The sequence below is a fragment of the Gigantopelta aegis genome, unplaced genomic scaffold (assembly GCF_016097555.1).
Source record: "Gigantopelta aegis isolate Gae_Host unplaced genomic scaffold, Gae_host_genome ctg3125_pilon_pilon:::debris, whole genome shotgun sequence".
In the NCBI taxonomy this organism is placed as follows: Eukaryota; Metazoa; Mollusca; class Gastropoda; order Neomphalida; family Peltospiridae; genus Gigantopelta; species Gigantopelta aegis.
The window spans coordinates 11,095-29,060 of record NW_024533187.1 but is presented as its reverse complement, the minus strand read 5'-3'; the positions used below and the strand labels follow the sequence as shown (position 1 = coordinate 29,060).

The 17,966-nt window shown below is 37.6% G+C and overlaps 1 protein-coding gene across 1 annotated transcript; it reads left to right on the top strand.

Moving 5' to 3' along the window:
- Positions 1–8,609: 8,609 nt before the first annotated feature.
- On the top strand, positions 8,610–17,621 carry LOC121391936 (the record flags this gene model as incomplete). The annotated part of the gene is made up of 5 exons (XM_041523384.1): positions 8,610–8,714; positions 9,178–9,199; positions 15,960–16,059; positions 16,822–17,079; positions 17,505–17,621. Coding segments are annotated over exons 1-5 (602 nt in total), but the record flags the coding sequence as incomplete, so codon positions are not given.
- Positions 17,622–17,966: the final 345 nt, after the last annotated feature.

Genomic DNA, 17,966 nt, shown 5'->3' with positions numbered 1-17,966 from the left:
ACTCATTAAAATTCAATATTTAAAAAAAAATCTCAATATTGACCAACAAAATACAACTTTTGTAGACCTTGCCTTTTAAGGTGCGCGGGTGCGATCACTCTTGTACAGCGCACATAATTTCAATCTGGCGAGTGTGAAAAATAACGCACGTTACACTTAACAAACATCGCGTGTAAAATAGTGTATATCTATTGCCACTATTTACCTTATGTAGCTGATAGAAAGATCCGTTTAATAATACCAGAAAAAAATGTTGCGAGAACGGTAGCGTCCATGCAAGATTTTAATATATGACTGGTACATATCTTTGCTATACAAATCGGAAAGCACAGGTTTAATAGACATCTTCGAAGACATACTAATCTGATCAAAACTTCTTTGCCTATTTTGTTTATTATTAATTAGAAACAGTTCACCTTTGTAAAGTAATATATCACAATGTCTGATAACAATAACTCATTTATACTGTTCATATAGTTATGACAAAAAGAGAAAAGGGAATGAATTAAATAGCCTACACAAATGAACTCGTCACGGAAATCAGAGAAGTTGGTAAAATTGTGTCGATTAGTTCATAACTGTTAGCCTACTAAGCTTACGAAAATGGCAATCGTGTAATTTTATACTTTTAAAAAAAAAAAAAAAAGAAGAAGAAAGAAATATGTAGGAATAAGCATAGGTGGGGTTTTTTTTTTTTACGTCTATTATTTTTCTCTTTTCTCTTTTTTTTATTTTTTTATTTTGTTTAAAAAAAATCAAATAAACTTCATTTAAATATTTGTATTTCAGCCAGAGGTTAATGAATGTGCATATGTTATTTATATATGTACACACTATAGTAACAGTAATCAATGATCATTGCCGACTATTTAATGTTTGTTTCATTTGTTAGAAAGTCACAGACCATGACAACTAATTACGCATTTATGATGATGTCTAAAATTGTGGGGGGGGGGGGGGGGGGGGGTTATTATATTTATTATGGCATCCCACTTTTGAAATAAAATCCTTTGTAATGACAGATTTTGTCAGAGTTTGTATTTGATTTTTTTAGCAATAACATTGAGGCCGTTCTAGATCAATGACCTAACGCTGTCAGAGCCGTTTGTAAGTTGTAGCGGTAGATCAAATGGCATGTTACAAAATGTTGATGGAGGGAGACTGGTTGCATAATTGTTGAATTAAAAATGCCACGTGAATGTCAATGTCCCAACCAACACTACCAATTGATGTAATTGTAGGCCTACGTTTCACGAGTTATTTTAAAAAATGTTTTAATAATATGAGTCGGTAGTGCACACCTGAGATGCTTGGGTCGTAGTTCATGAACCACGTCATCGGAACCAGTGGGTTTTTCCCATCCCAACTATCCTAATCATATTCGTTGTACATAATAATGAAATTCAAGACAAGTTGATTCCTATATATGTTTAGCTGCATGTTCATCAAACCATCTAACACTGAAAAGGTATATATAATTGTGTGCATCAAATTATCTGAATAGTACGTATTGTAATTAAAAAATCAAATTGTCTGCATCAGTGTATACATGTCATAATTATATTTCTATAGTACTACTTTTAAATAAATTATAGCCAGACTACTAAAGTTAGACTACACTAATGAATCAAACAACATAAAATTAGAAGAAAACATTATTGGGTTATTGGTTAATTTGTGCAACATGTCTCAGCATTTACATGTACCAATTACTTCATAAATTAATAACGCTTGGTTTTCACTCGCCTTAGCATTTTGATGAGTGCGATGTTTCACTCACCTAAACGTTTTGAGGTGTGCGATTTTCCACTTGCCTTTGTTTTTCAAAAGCCAAGGACTGATGTGTGCGTGTGTGTATATGTATATATATATGTGTGTGTGTATATATATATATGTGTGTGTGTGTGTGTGTGTGTATATATATATATGTGTGTGTGTGCAATGAATTAAAAGAAATGCAATGTATCCTATTCAGAGTTTATTAATCGGTGTTGGATGCCAATGAATGCAACTACATAGTGTATATTCAAAACAAAACAAACTCCCTGCCCTCCCCTCCCACCCCCCCCCCCCCCCCCCCCCAAAACCCCCCCCCCAAAAAAAAAACCGAATTCAAGAAAAACCACTAAAAATTACAAAATAAAAAATCCATTAAAAACCCCAAACATCCACACAACCCACCAACCAATCAATCAATCAGTCAACACAAACAATAATAATAAAAAAAAATATATATAGATAGATGGATAGACAGACAGACAAACAGATACATTTTTAAGTGATATCAAGAAGAAAAAGTAACACCCCCCCCCCCCCCCCCACCCCACCAATTGCCTCCTTTCCTTTCCCGATCTGGAAAGTCCTATTTTTCAAGTTCTTTCGCAGTCCACCTCCATATCCCAGTCCCATATATATATATATATATATATATATAGATAGATAGATGATCTTATATCAATCTAATTAAAATTAGCTCCACTATTACAGCAGCCAGTTGGAGCTCATGTCCAGTTGACCTTTCATTTGACCAATCAAAACCTTACTTGCAAAATCATGCCAGTGATTTAAAAAGAATTTGAAAACATTCGGGATTATGCTTCAGGTGAATTACTAAGTATACCTGAAACTAATTGCAATATAAAATTTTGTATAAAATTAGTTCCAAGACGGAAAAAAACAAAAACGTCCCCTACTTAATGCACCAGTTGGAAAACTTAAGAATGGTCATTTGGAGGTCCCCATCTCACTAACTAACGATTTTAGCTCTCAAACCTTTCGTACTCGAGATGTAAGACAAATCTCTGTTAGCTCCCAGACTACGTCGCGGCGTTCGACTGACTGCCAAACAGTGGAAAGAGCTCCAGAAATGCTTTGACACTATCTACGACTTTGTGCCGGAACTGAGAGACGTCATACCGTGCAACTTACGAGAAGATGATCAGAATCTGATGGGTGCCACAGAGTGTTCGGAATGCAACCCGAGATATTAGACGTGTCCAGACATGCTTGGTGACGTCACGGGAAAAACCCACGACGTGTTTGGACATATATAAACCTTAGATTTAGGACTGTTCGTCATTCATCAGTCGTCCACTGTAGAGTGAAGATGTGTGCTCCAGAGATGGCATCGGGATATTCTAAAATGGACAGCAGTAGTTGCAGTAGTTGTAGCAGCGGTGACGATGTCTTGGTATGCAAATGTTCTGAAAGACACACAATCCAATGTAATAGAGTGGCTACCAAACCAGAACATTTCACGGATCAAACAGACGCTGCACGTGAACCCGGTGAAATCGTGGTTGAAGCACCCATGGATACTCGTGAACCCATGGACGAAGAAACAATGGATCAGACAGATGCTGCTCGAGAATATAAAACAGACTCGGCTCCGTACGATGATGATGATGCCTATGACGCCGATGACGAATGGGATGGTCTTTCGAGACATTACTTGTTCTGCCATCGTCCCAAAATGAGAGGATTCTACAGACGACTCTACACATTTGGTCGGTGGCCTCTCCAGATGAGACAGAGGCCGAGGGAACTCGTCAAGGCCGGTTTCTTCTATACGGGAGACCACACTGCCGTCGTCTGTTACTGTTGTGGACTACGCACCTACAGATGGCAGAAGATGGACGATCCAGTGATGGAACATTACAGACTGTCCCCGAGATGTCACTACATTAACAATGTGTTCAGACATTAAACACGTATTTCATGGGTGTGCTACTTTTCGTTTTGTAAAATAAACATGTGAATAACACGTTTTGTTTGTTATTAATGTAAGGGTGACCCTGTGTGTGTGTACGGACCTGTGTGTGGCTCTGAGTGTGACCCTGAGTGTGGCACTGAGTGTGGTCCTGTGGCCTTGCATGTGGCTCTGAGTGTGACCCTGTGTGTCGCCCTGAGTGTGGTCCTGTGGCCCTGCGTGTGGCTCTGAGTGTGGTCCTGTGGCCTTGCAAGCCCAAGGCCAACTTCAGCCACATTTGCCAGTGCAACGTGGTGGGAAAAGTCAAATGATGTACAGTGTGGATCGATGTCTACAACTCTACGATCCCACGTGGAAAAAAGAAAAAGAGGAACAGAACAAGTCCCCAACACCTAAAGTCGTCATGGTCTCCCCAACTCAACAGGTGGTAGAGCAAGCCAAGGCCGAGCAGAAATGGAAACGAGAACAGAGTGGCATGGAACAGAAACGACGAGAGCAGACTGGGCAAAAACGGCTCAAGCATTTCTGAGAAGACTATAAAAGGGGGCATGGCAGTTTCAACATCGCCAGTTTACGTCGAATACTTCAACAGTCAACATCATGAATCAGTGTCACATTTGTGAGAAAAAAAATGTTTGGACCCACGACCTAACTCGGCACGTACGAAATAAACATGGACTCTTGGAATCCGAAAATAAGCCTTCCCAGCAGCAGCAGCAGCAGCAGCAACAGCAACAGCAGCAGCCCCTAAGACTGTTACATCCGTTCACCATGATTGTGTCGGGACCCACGTCGTGTGGAAAAACATTTTTGTTGTACAAACTGCTACAGGATGGTAAAATCCACCCACCTCCTCAACGCATCAGCTGGCTCTACAAACGATGGCAACCCCTCTATGATACGATCAAAATGGTTGCTCAAGTGAAATTTGTTCAAGGCATACCCGAGAATTTGGAAAAGGATCGTTATTTGGATCCCAGAGTCAGAAATCTCATCGTGTTGGACGACCTGATGTCTATAGATGGAAAAGACCCTCGCATCACCGATCTGTTCATGGAAGGAAGTCACCACAGAAACCTCTCTGTGATTGCCATCAACCAGAACCTCTATAACAGCAAGGACCCGACGCAGAGAAGAAACTGTCATTACTTGGCACTATTCAACAGCCCCATCGACAAACAACAAGTCCTAACCTTGGCACAGCAGAGGTATCCTGGAAATACTCGTCATTTGATGCAACGGTTTGAGGAAGCTACCCACAGTGCCCTACGGACATCTCTTGGTGGACTCGAAACAGACCACGCCCGAAAATTGGTGCCTTCGACCTAATGGTTTAGAGACGGGGCTGTCCGGATGGTATATAAGCACGAGCGTAACGGCAAATATCTCAGAAGAGTTTCAACCACCATCGAAGAAAGAGCTCTATGTGCAAATCATGCAAAGAAACGCATTCAAGAGAAAACTACCAGGCATACCCGCCTTCGAAAGTGACGACGAAGAAGAAGATGAGGTAGAGCCCTATTTGAAAAAAGTCAAGAGTATGCAGTCTTGCGATACGTGTGGTCTGGTCTTTAAAGAGGGGAGTGACTTGCATTGACACGTGAAAACGTGCGAGGAGGGAAATGAAGAGCCGTCGCCCGATCTGGAAAATGAAGGCATTCGTCTTATGATCGAGCGTGAATTCGACATCAATTGTGACTATCTTGAAAGCAAGAGGAAACGCTATGAAGAAAAAAACATGTCCCAAGATGCCATCGAAAGAAACATGAAGACTTTACAATGGAAGTTATTTAAAGACACGTACTCTCGCTTCCTGACATATATGCATTACTTTGACAAAGGCCCCAACACGAGGAAAATTCTACAGTCTGTGAATCACGACAGATATCTCAGACCTCAGTTTCATTCTAAATTAAATCAGTATCGTTCCTGGATCGGCGAACATTTGGACGAACTAGACGACGACGATACCGATGATGATGATACTGTTGTTGATGAGGACGAAGATGAAGAGAAATGAACACTCATATTATTCACATGTAGCCCTTAGGGCCTCTCGATGTAACCCAATGTGTGTCCATTTTATATATGTGTAGTTGTCACCCGTAAGGCCTCTAGATGTAACCCAGTGTGTGTCCATTTTATATATGTGTAGTTTGTGATTTGTCATTTAGAAATAAAATGAAAAAACCAAACCACTGCGTTTGTTTTTTGTGTGTTTTACTTCATGACTAGATTTGTGATTGGATGTCAGTCTCTACCGCTACCCACTACTTTATAGTAGCAAGGGACGTGTGCACAGGATGGCACATACCATGACCCTTGACATACCAGTTGCACTAGTTGGCTATAGCCTATTGGACCACCGACGGGGATCGATCCTAGATTGACTACTGTAGTTACCCATTTGGTAAAATTTATATTAAACGGTCAGGGCTAATACTCTAGGGAAGTACTCTGTGTAGTTATTTTCTTGATCTATAAATATTCTAATAATATATAACGTGGACTAATAGCAAAAAAAAAAAAAAATAATAATAAAAAAAAAAATAATAATATATATATATTGACTTAAACGTATATGGTAAGGGGGAGAACTCTTGGAGTCGTAATGCGAACACTTTTGTTTTTAATGCAGTTATTTCCCTTTGATTGACACGTGATACTCGTTAAGCTCTTGCTAGTCTGCCTTTCGCCGAGTTAATGGATTAAGCATGTGTGGCCTCGGATTACAGTTATCTTCCCATTTGGTTGTCCGGACTCTTGGAACCCGAAAATCTGACCGCGCAAGTAGTCTGCTGTTTGACTGTGATTATTTCATGGCAGACAGCTATGAAGTTGCAACTGTTTGACTGAAGTGACAGGGGATAGCATGTAGTTTGTAAACATGTGTAACTTGTTGACATTAAAGACTTGTTTGTGGTAATTCCGGCCCATGCAAAAGTAGTGCTTTTTGTGTAAAATGGGTGTACTCCGGCCTGATTTAGAGGGTGTGTCTGTTTAAACCAATATGCTTTGAGAAAGAGCTGGACAACAGGGGTTGTCCGTTTCAGGGTTTGTGTCCCCCATGCAGGCAAAGGTACATACAAAACTTCACGGGCCTGCTGATATTAATAAAAATATTATAGCCACTATTATTAAGGTACATTATCATTATCTAAATTCTGATTGCAACTTTCAATAAGCGTATAACCTCTTTCATTAAACAAGCCAATGGTCTCGGGGAACCACAGATATCCGTTTTTGTTTTCAGCCAGTTTCCACACCAGATCACAGTTACTAACGACAGATTGCTCAATGATATAAATAAACACCCTCAGCGTGTGCGCGACAGACGTTCACATAAAAACGTACATCAAAGAGATTAAATTATCCATTCGCGACACGTTTCTTTGTGTCGACATCCCTTAAATACCGCAGATATTCGGTCATTTGGCACATGGAACACTGTTTATATTTATTTTCCGTACCTCTATTCAATCACGCTATCCTGGGAACACACACACACACAGTTACCTAGGGCTGTTTAGGACAGTGGGGATAGTGCTTAGTTGTTGAGATTATCTGGTCTAACACTAATCCAATAATCCATTAAGGTTTAAACACGCTATCCTGGACACACGCAGTTAAGCTATCTAGAGCTATTTAGGACAGTTGGGGACAGTGGAGGCGTGAGAGAGATTCTCCGGTCTAACACTAGTCCAATAGTTCATTAAGGTTTAAGCACACTATCCTGGACACACGCTCGCACGCATGCGCGCACTTAAACCGTGGGGCTACCTGTCCAGGACAGTGGGAGGTTAGTGAAACGTCTGAATACCCGTTGATACGCGGATACGAACCCAGTACCTACCACTACTACACCAATGAGGCCGATCATAATGTGGGATAAGCCATGTCTCGGATGTGACGTCACACCCCACGCCATCCATAGTGTCCCCACGCTATCTTGAATTTTCCACTCCCCGTTGACTCACATCTGGTTGTCACACACGTCAAAACGATTAAACCCACGCTATCGTGCCATCTGGTAGTCATTAACTACTTCCGCACCATCACCAGGTAACAGTTTTAGCTACATTTGTTACTATTGTCGTCTATGGGGTTTGATTTGATAGTATACACCCTACAAGAAGGAATGCATATCAGCGACAATAAGAAGACGGCGGCCGGTGACTTGTTAATTTTTCTTATTAAGCAAATTGTATTCTAAGGGGTATGTATGGAAAATGGCACAATATAACGATAATTTGTTAATGAACAATTAATGAATGTGGTGATGCCCATGAGTAGATGTAAGGCCACTACATCGACTTCTCGCTCGGTAGCCACTAATACCAATTAACTACTAAACCACTGTCCTGGTCAGACAGTCCAGATAGCTGAAGTATGGTTTAATACAAAGAGTGTAAGGCCACTATACCGACTTCTCGCTCGGTAGCCACTAATACCAATTAACTACTAAACCACTGTCCTGGACAGACAATCCAGATAGCTGAAGTATGGTTTAATACAGACTGACAGTCTAGAGTTTTTGTCATATAAGATTTAATACAGACTGAGAGACTAGTTTTTAATCACATATGATTTAATATAGACTAACAGACTAATGTTGGTGTTACGTATGATTTAATACAGACTGACATACTAGTGTTTTTATCATTTTATCATGTAGGATAGTGAAATATATATGGTGTATTATTTCTTATATCTTGAAGGTAGGGATTTGCCTGCTTCATATGGTGGTGGAAATGCACTATCATTGTTTCATTTACTGCATGTATATTTCCTCCCTTTCTATAAAAAGAACACAACCAACCACTCTCTAAGGGCTTACATTATTATGTTTGGAAGGCTGGTGCCAGAGGGGACAGCTTTCGTGGTCATGTGACATGACCATATGTGGAAAAGGGCCAAAGTTCTTTGTTCTTGGTGTGGATTTCACACAAGGCATTCCACTCTGGTCACCGAGCAATCAACACCGAGTTACTCGAGCCATCTTAAGGTAAGCATCGTATTACATTTAGTTACAAGGAAGTATATTTGCTATTTAGGAATCAAGCTATTGATAATTTTTATAAGATTGAATGCATAGTTATAGTATTTTATAAAGTTGGTTTCTCTCCCGAAAGTATATTAATGATTAGTAAGTGATCATTTTATTTCCTGTTAGTACTGTTGCCATAATGCTTAAGAAAGAAAGAACAAAGATGTCATAAGGTTCCATATCATGATGTATCATAATTATCGACATTTTCTTGCACTGTATAGTTTGGGAGCTTTTATTTGACATTAAATATGTTGGCGCCGTTTTATTAAATATGTTAGCTCAAAAGAGATAAACCGCTGCTTTAGCAATTTATATTAACTCTTGGTGAGAGGGAATCTTAAAAAGATCCAATTAATGCCTTATTGCTTTCATTTATTTATCTGTAAAACGCGACTGATAATTGCTTGTTTTTGTTCAGGTTTGGACTCTGGTCGTGTGGGGTAAGTGATACTGGCATCATTAGTTTGTTCATTCATATTATACTTTTACAGATATGTATATTATAATTTTCATAATTTGTACTTAAATGGTACATATGTGATCAGTCATTTTTATAAACGAATGTCCAAGTAGACAGTACAAAACCTGAATTTAGTGGACACATATTTAGTATGCTTTTAAACAGAGGTTCCCTTTTTAGTAAAAGGCTCATCTCTGTACTTATTTGAATAATTAATATTAGAATATTGCATACATATGTATTCATTAACGAGGTTAATGGTTTGATTATTATAAATGTTTATATATTAAAGACATTGTTAGTATTGAAAGGAAAGAGCTGAGTTAGTGAGCAAAATATATTTTATCACCAAATGATCACACATGTAAACGATTATTGCAAGGGAACAGTTGGTATTTAGCCTCTCTCTCTCTCAGTAGGGGATTATGGTGTGTGTCCTAATTAGCACCAACAGCTCTAACTCTAAGAGAACAAAGCACTTGGAATTTTGGGAAATGGTCAGAATGACTGGGGTCATTCCTTTAGCAGACGACCAGTTCGACACCAATATCTGGTAAATCCTCAGCTGCAACATAAACATTGGTCTCAGCTTGAAATTAATTGACTTAAGCTGAATAACCTTTGGTAATGTGTTTGTCTTTGTGGGGGAATGGTTTTCTGACTTTGTTTTAATGTGAAGGATATACATGTACACTAGAGAAGAAACGTATACAAATTTACATAATTAGAATAGGAAAACATGTTTATCAGGATAATATTACAGTAAAAATGCATTTCTAATAATAGAGTGACAGTTCTTATTAAGTGTTTATATGGGTTGAGGATGATTACAAATGTCTTATTCATGTTACTTCTTCTCGAAGCCATGGTTTAATGATATTGTGGAAGAGTGTTGATATTAATGATTATGTGTATTTGGTTTGATAGATGAAGCTTGGTTACTAATGCTATTTAATTGCTTAGCCTACACTTTTGTTGAACATGTATTTATATAACTGTTTTCTATTTTGTTAAATATTAGGGCTATACCTGTGGGATATACACTACTTGTATATTGATTTATAGATCCTGGGGATAAATTATCCTATATGGAAACCCCAGTGTTCTAATTTACTTATAATTAATTAACCCTATTATTAAAGCCCTTCAGATCCTGAACCTCGTCTTTCTTATTTATATTAATACATATTTACTATATTCATATTTGAGGGTGAAGGTAGTCAATCTGCTCCCTCTACACCACTAAGATTATTACTGCCCCCCCCCCCCCCCCCCCTTACATATGGTTATTAAATTAATACAGACTAATAACAGACTAGTATTTATATCGCATATGATTTAATAAAAACTAACAGACTAGAGTTTTTAATCCCATATGATTTGATATAGACTACCAGATTAGTGTTTGTGTCTCATATGATTTAATAAAGACTGACAGACTAGAGTTTTTAATCATATTTGATTTGATATAGACTACCAGATTAGTGTTTGTATCTCATATGATTTAATAAAGACTGACAGACTAGAGTTTTTAATCACATATGATTTGATATAGACTACGAGATTAGTGTTTGTATCTCATATGATTTAATACAGACTGACAGACTAGAGTTTTTAATCACATGATTTGATGTAGACTACCAGATTAGTCTTTGTATCTCATATGATTTAATACAGATTGGCAGACTAGAGTTTTTAATCACATTTGATTTGATGTAGACTACCAGATTAGTGTTTGTATCTCATATGATTTAATAAAGACTGACAGACTAGAGTTTTTAATCACATTTGATTTGATATAGACTACCAGATTAGTGTTTGTATCTCATATGATTTAATACAGACTGGCAGACTAGAGTTTTTAATCACATATGATTTGATATAGACTACCAGATTAATGTTTGTGTCTCATATGATTTAATACAGATTGACAGTCTGGTGGTTTTGTCATGTATGGTTTAATACAAACTGACAGATTAGTGGATTTATCAAATAACATTTAAGACAGATTAACAGACTAGTGCTTTCGTTTATGTTCTAACAGACGTAATATTTGTGTGTATTTAGAACATAGCCCGATTATACACAACTCTACAATAAAACAAAATACAATAAAAAAAAAAGGAAACTGAGCCAGATATAGGAATTGGCAGATAATACATACTTACCAAGTAGTCCAAACGAGGTATCCATACTGAGACATACACATTCGATCAAAGCATTCGATCGTTTTCAAAGTGTATTTATAAACGTGTTCGGCGTAGAGAGGTAGCTACCCGTGATAGGTATTGATTCAACAATGTACAAAGGCCTATACCTATTTATTGACTTGATTGTCATCACATGATATATTATCAGCATGTTCGGTGAAGTGCAGCTGTATGTCCAGATTTGTTTATACTAGCCGTCACTCATGAGAAATATTTGTTTGTAACTGTCACGGGGATTCTATAATTCCCGTAACTGAATAAAACACGATTATCAAAATATTTCTCCTAACTGTATATCTATTAGATCTCTCTGTAACAGGCTGTTAAACCCTAGTATGGCTCGTCTCTAGGTATGATCAGAGATACGATCTTACATAAAGTATATATTAATATAGCACGTTAGTTCTCTAGAAACACAACAAAAACACAATACACTTTGGAATCTGTATTAATCTACGCTGACAAATGTACAGCCGTAGTAGTTCATTAATAACAGCAATAATAACAACCCAGAACTGATCACTTAATTAGTTAATCTCTAGGTGTCTAGTTACACAATATGCGAATCACTTCACCGTTACACCACACCCACACGTGTGATAATTGAGAAACGCTTCCAGGAGAAGTTAATTAATAAAGGAATTACAACACCATTCCTAACTGGTTAATTTTTAATTAACCCTTACTACTCGTTCAGTAACGTGTGATAATTTAGAAACGCTTCCAGGGGGACTTAATTAATAAAGGAATTACAGCTCTATTCCTAACGGGTTAATTTTTAATTAACCCTAACTACTCATTCAGTAACCTTGTAACACAGAATTAATACTTATCACAATAAAGACAATAACCTACAGTTTACCCAGGTCGTCTAGGATGACTGGCTAAGCTTTATATTACCAAATACTCGTATAATGTTAGAACAAAAAGTCTACGATTTACTTCGTCAGATGACCGAAGACACTGTCTAAAGAATATTGGTATAATACAGTATTAAAATATTTAAAGTCACATCAATCACATCAAGGTTATACACAGAGCAGAAATGATATTTACCAAAGTCCAAACGGACTACGTTCCCTGGAGCCGTCCTTTTCGTTCTCCTAGATATCTCTAAATTCTAGCTATTTATTATAATTCAGGATTTTGCCTGGGGGTACAAGGCGGTACCTCACGTATCATCTCTTATTCTAACTCTACTAGAGTCGGTATATTTCTCTCTGATCGTCAGTCTGGCTGTCGCCAACCGCGAGCAATCTCCTGGCCATAAACAGCACTACCGGAGATATTACGTAATTACTCGCCACATGGCCTCCACAGCTGGACTAAGTGCATATTGGAATGTCCGATCGCGCGAAGTATTACGTAACAAGTTGCCCACCTGGGCTACGGGCAATAAACTGCACACGGCCCTCTAACACAATTAAAATCGCCACAGGCGAAACAAATTTAAGAGAATGTACCGTCACAGTAACCATGGCAGATAACACGCCCCCCCCCCCCCCCCCCCCCCGGTATATTCCCTGCGAAAAGAAATAAAAGGCAAACATACTAACACATTTAAACTATGGCTATCTAATATAGGGGAAGCTGGTGAATTTGAAAGGACAGTCTGACAACCTCGAGTCATACTACTATTTTTATACGGTGCCGCGCCTGGTACCTTTACATCGATCATTTTCGAGTTAACTGATTTAAAAAAATCCACATATTAATCACTAATACACATACTACAGAAAGAAATCCGACAGCACCCACATTCAGCTACGCTTCGTGACACTCCGTCGCAAGAATTACAAAGCTCGGTGACCTATTCCGCCTTGTGCAACAGTTACAGGGGCCGTCCCATACCAAGCGACGTTACAACATGGAAGAGTTGGCAAATGGTTTCCTCTCTAACACAGTGATAAAATTACCAAATATTTGACATCCAATAGCCGATGATTAATGAATCAATGTGCTGCAGTGGTGTCGTTACACAAAACAAACTTTTGTTGGTGATTGTCGGGCACTTGTCGTTTTGAGACGGCCCTTGGAAGACGGAATGGCTGAGTGGACGATCATGTGACCATCGTCACGATATAGGTTGGCGAACTTAGAATTCTGTTGTCCGGAGTTTGCCGAAGCTTAGCTGAATGTGGGTGCTGTCGGGTTTCTTTCTGTAGTGTGTGTATTAGTGATTAATATCTGAATTTCTTTTATTCAGTTAACTCGAAAATGATCGATGTAAAGGTATTTGACGTCAAACATAGGATTGTTGTGGTATTAAAGCGGAAATCTTTGCCAACTTTTTGGTTGTCGGGATGTTAAAGTTGAAGTCAATTCCGGAGGTGTCCACAGAGCGTTCCTCAAGCATTCGTGCGCGTAACATCCGAGCGGATGCGTCACCTACTATACGGATGACAAAGTCATTGCTATATATTATAAGCAGGTCATCCGGGTAACCACTAAATCGTTTAACGGACGTCCCTGAGTATCGGCCAGGCTATCTTTTTTTTATTATATTAATAGTTGGTCGATCAAGTTAATAGCCTATTAAAACCTATTTCGATTTTTTTTTAAAGAAGATATTAGCATATATAATAAAAAAGGTAAAGGATTAAGATTTCTAAGAGGAAGAGTTAACAACATTACATTTATTAATTAATATAAGTTAAAAGGGCCATAGTTATAGTAGAAGAAGTCAGGAAGAGAGGCGACGCCATCTACATGTGGTCGACCTTCCTGTCTTCTAAATTATTAAAACAAAATAAAAATTATATACATTATAAAAGAAAAAATACGGTAACAGCAGGCGGGAGGCGCAAACACTGCCAGATGTATGCGCCGCCAAGCCCGCTGAAACATACCTTTCACTCACACAATCACTCTACCACCAGGCTTACCTGAGTAAAATTAGTTACCGAGTGCGAGTGCGAATAATTTTTACATGCTCATATACCACTAGTGTTTCGAGCATGTCCGTCCCGGGGCCTGTCTCTGGATAGCCAGAGGCTTGTCCCGGGACAGAAAAAAATTAAGGGGACAATTTTGAAATTTACATCCAAAAATTAAATAGTGGGCCTTTAAAATTTTGATGCTCATCTCTAATTAATATAATTAATAAAGAAAATGCTACTCATTAAATTTGGTCGCTAGATTAGATTGGGTGGCCAAAAAGAAATTAGATAAGATCGGTGGCCTGACTCGGGATGGGGATGGGGGGGGGGGGGGGGGGGGGGGGGGTGTTGAAAAAGGGCAGAATTTTGAAAATAGCTATTAGCAAAAAAGTTAATAGAATTTAAAAAAGAAAAGAAAAAAAAAGTTACAAGCCAATGGACAAAGGGAGTATCCAAGAAGTGGGAAAACTGTCGAAAGCGCAATTCATGGTCTCACAAAGAAATGTCGAATATTAATATAATTTGGAGCATTTAAGAAGGACAGTCCAAAAATAAATTGAAACAGACAGGTAAGCTGTTCGTCTTGCTTGAATGTTTTTTTTTGAAAACCAGCTTAGCAGCTATCATACTGTCACACAATTTAGGCTTTACAAATATAAAGTGCTTCTAAAAAGCATTACGGGTGTTATTGTTGTGACCAATTTCGTACCAAATGTTTTTTGTCCCAAGTCTTTTTATTAACAATTTGTATTATTATTTTTTTGTTTGTTTTACAACATGCTTTCTGGTAAAATATACAACTATTTTTCTGATTATCAATGATTGAAAGTATTTCTCTCATTAATATTGCAATATTGTTTGCAGTGCTCAATTCTCCTAACAATGATTTTTGTCTTTCTTTTTTTAGTTGCATTTTGTAATGGATATTTGTTTCAATTGCACATAATGGTATATGTTTAATAGTTTGCATACATATTTGAAATTATGTTACATTGTTTATATAAATTAAATTGATAAACTTATGCATTTAATTGGCCTTGGTGATCAGGCTTTCTGTTAGACAATAATTTGAGGGTACGTAATAAAAATGTTCATAAGCTTAAATTGTACCTACTAGTCACTCCCAGCCTCCATGAGCACAAGTCAACATCAAATAGGTCTATTGATTCAATTTTAGTTTTTTGGAAATAATTTCAGTTTCATTTGACAGACCTGGAAACACCGAACAATGACATCCTCGTGTATATTGCAAAATGCAAAACGATTTGTTTACAGGTATGTAAACAAAACACAATCAGAGATGAATGTGAGTTATGGACAAAATCCAGATGTGATAACATTAGTGGTCATGGTTAACTAGAGTGTTAGAGTAGTACAACTGTCTGAAATTGTGATACCCATTCAGAATCACGAATGCATGCAAAGTATAAGCCAAACCCATATTGTAGGTTTGGAACAAACAATAGAAATGCTACAGGCAGTAAACATTCTGGAGAAATATGTAGATTACAATAGTAAACTGCTATTTTGAAAGTTATATTATTTCAAACCAGTTTCAATTAGAATGTTAAATCAAAGAAACAGAAGGATTCGGTGCATGTATTATGAAACAAATTGTAATAATTATTTGCTCACAACCTTTCTTTTTCAGTTATCCTTCATTCCAAGCCCGCAGTTACTTGGCAGCTATTGATTTATTACCAGAAACATCTCAGTTGGCCATATGTGAAAACCAAAAATGGCAAATGGAGGTAAAACCGTCAGTATTGAGTCTTCTTGGAATATTGTTCAATAATTTACTTTAGTAGTAACATTTGCTGTTGGGGCGGGATTTAGCTCAGTCAGTTGAGTGCTCGCTTGAGGCGCTTGCATCACAGGATCAAACCACCTCGGTGGATCCATTCAGCTGATTTTTGTTCTCATTCCGATCAGTGCACCACAACTGGACAAAGGCCATGGTATGTGTTTTTACTGTCTGCGGGAAAGTGCGTATAAAAGATCTCTTCCTCTGATGACTACAAATGTTGGACATCCAACAGCCGATGATTAATTAATCAATGTGCTCCAGAGGTGTGGTTAAACAAAACAAACTTTAAATTAAAAAAATTTTTTTATTAGAAAAACGTTAAATATGTTAAATACATGCAAATTGTTTACAAATAATAATATTACATTTCCCATCATTAACCTTTTCCCCATCATTAAAGGTTAATGATGGGAAATTTATTATTATTATTTGTAAACAATTTGCATGTATTTAACATTTTTAACGTTTTTACCAAACAGTATCAACAAGACTACAGGTTCCACCCGTCCACCTTCACAAATAATTATATATATGTTATGTATGTGTTTGAAATACATTTCAGTTGCAACAATGTACAGCTTATTCACAAATAATCACATACATTTAAAATTTGGGGATGATTTGTATAGTTAAAATAAGGTAAATTTTACATTACAGAGCACGATATTGTCAGTCTGTGTATATATAAATGTTGTGATCGTTTCAGGTACCAGAGGGCATACTCGAAACACAGTAAGCATTGGTGTGTGTGGCTCAAAAAAGTGGAAACAGAATACAAGTACATCCCAGACATGATGACAATGACTCTACATGGAGAACAAAACAATGAGAAGCAGAGTGGAGATGTTGGAGACGGATTTGAAAAGAATCACCTCCACAATTGCACCTATTGTTCTTCGACCAACATTAAAAATTGTTGCAGGACAGAAATCTCGCTTTGGGTCCAAATACTGAAGACAATCTTGCGAACACGGGGGGGGGGGGGGAGCAGAAAGTGGATCATTGACTATATCTTTGCATGTGTATACTTTATGGCAATTTGACATTTTAAACAAAAATTAATTTAAGCTATGCCTCATCTCCATACACCATTTACACTAATTTTCTGCAAGTGGCTTCATTATTCAGGTAGCAGTGTTCAAATTCAACAAAACGCCATGGTAAAATTTGAAAAACCCCCAAAACAAGCCAAGTACTTAATAAAGAATTTTTTAATGGTTAACAGAAAAAACGTTTACACCATTCTTGCTGGCGTATACCCATTATGCGTTCCGTTGGGGTCAGGGTATGTATTTCTTATCTTTAAACACAACAACTCGCAATGACCCTTCTATCTCCTTTGTCCGAACTGTCATAAGATCAGCTGTCTATATTCTGCTTGCCTCATAGACCTGTTATAGTCCTCATATCGAATGGCATGTATCGTAATCACATTCCCTCACTTGCCTTCTGCCCCTTCCTCATGGATATTTCCAAACTCAAACTGAAAGAAGATAAAATCTTACAGTATGTGATGTGTACACCATGATAAACAATATTAATTAATATAATTCAGTATAGTGTTGTATATACATATTTACTAACTATACTACAGTTACAGAAGAATATTTCAGAATTGAAAATATGCATATTATTTTATGTAGCAGAGCCATACGTACTGTAATCTTTTTTTTTTAAATATGTACATCTCAAATGCCATAAACTAAGTTTTAGGTCATAATGTTTGAAGACTATTCTTTCCCATCCTACTAGTAGTACTACCACCATCACCCACGTAGGACATGTTTTTAGCTATGACATGGCTCGAACTGCAGAATTTCTATACCATTACAATGACAATTAAAATAAAAT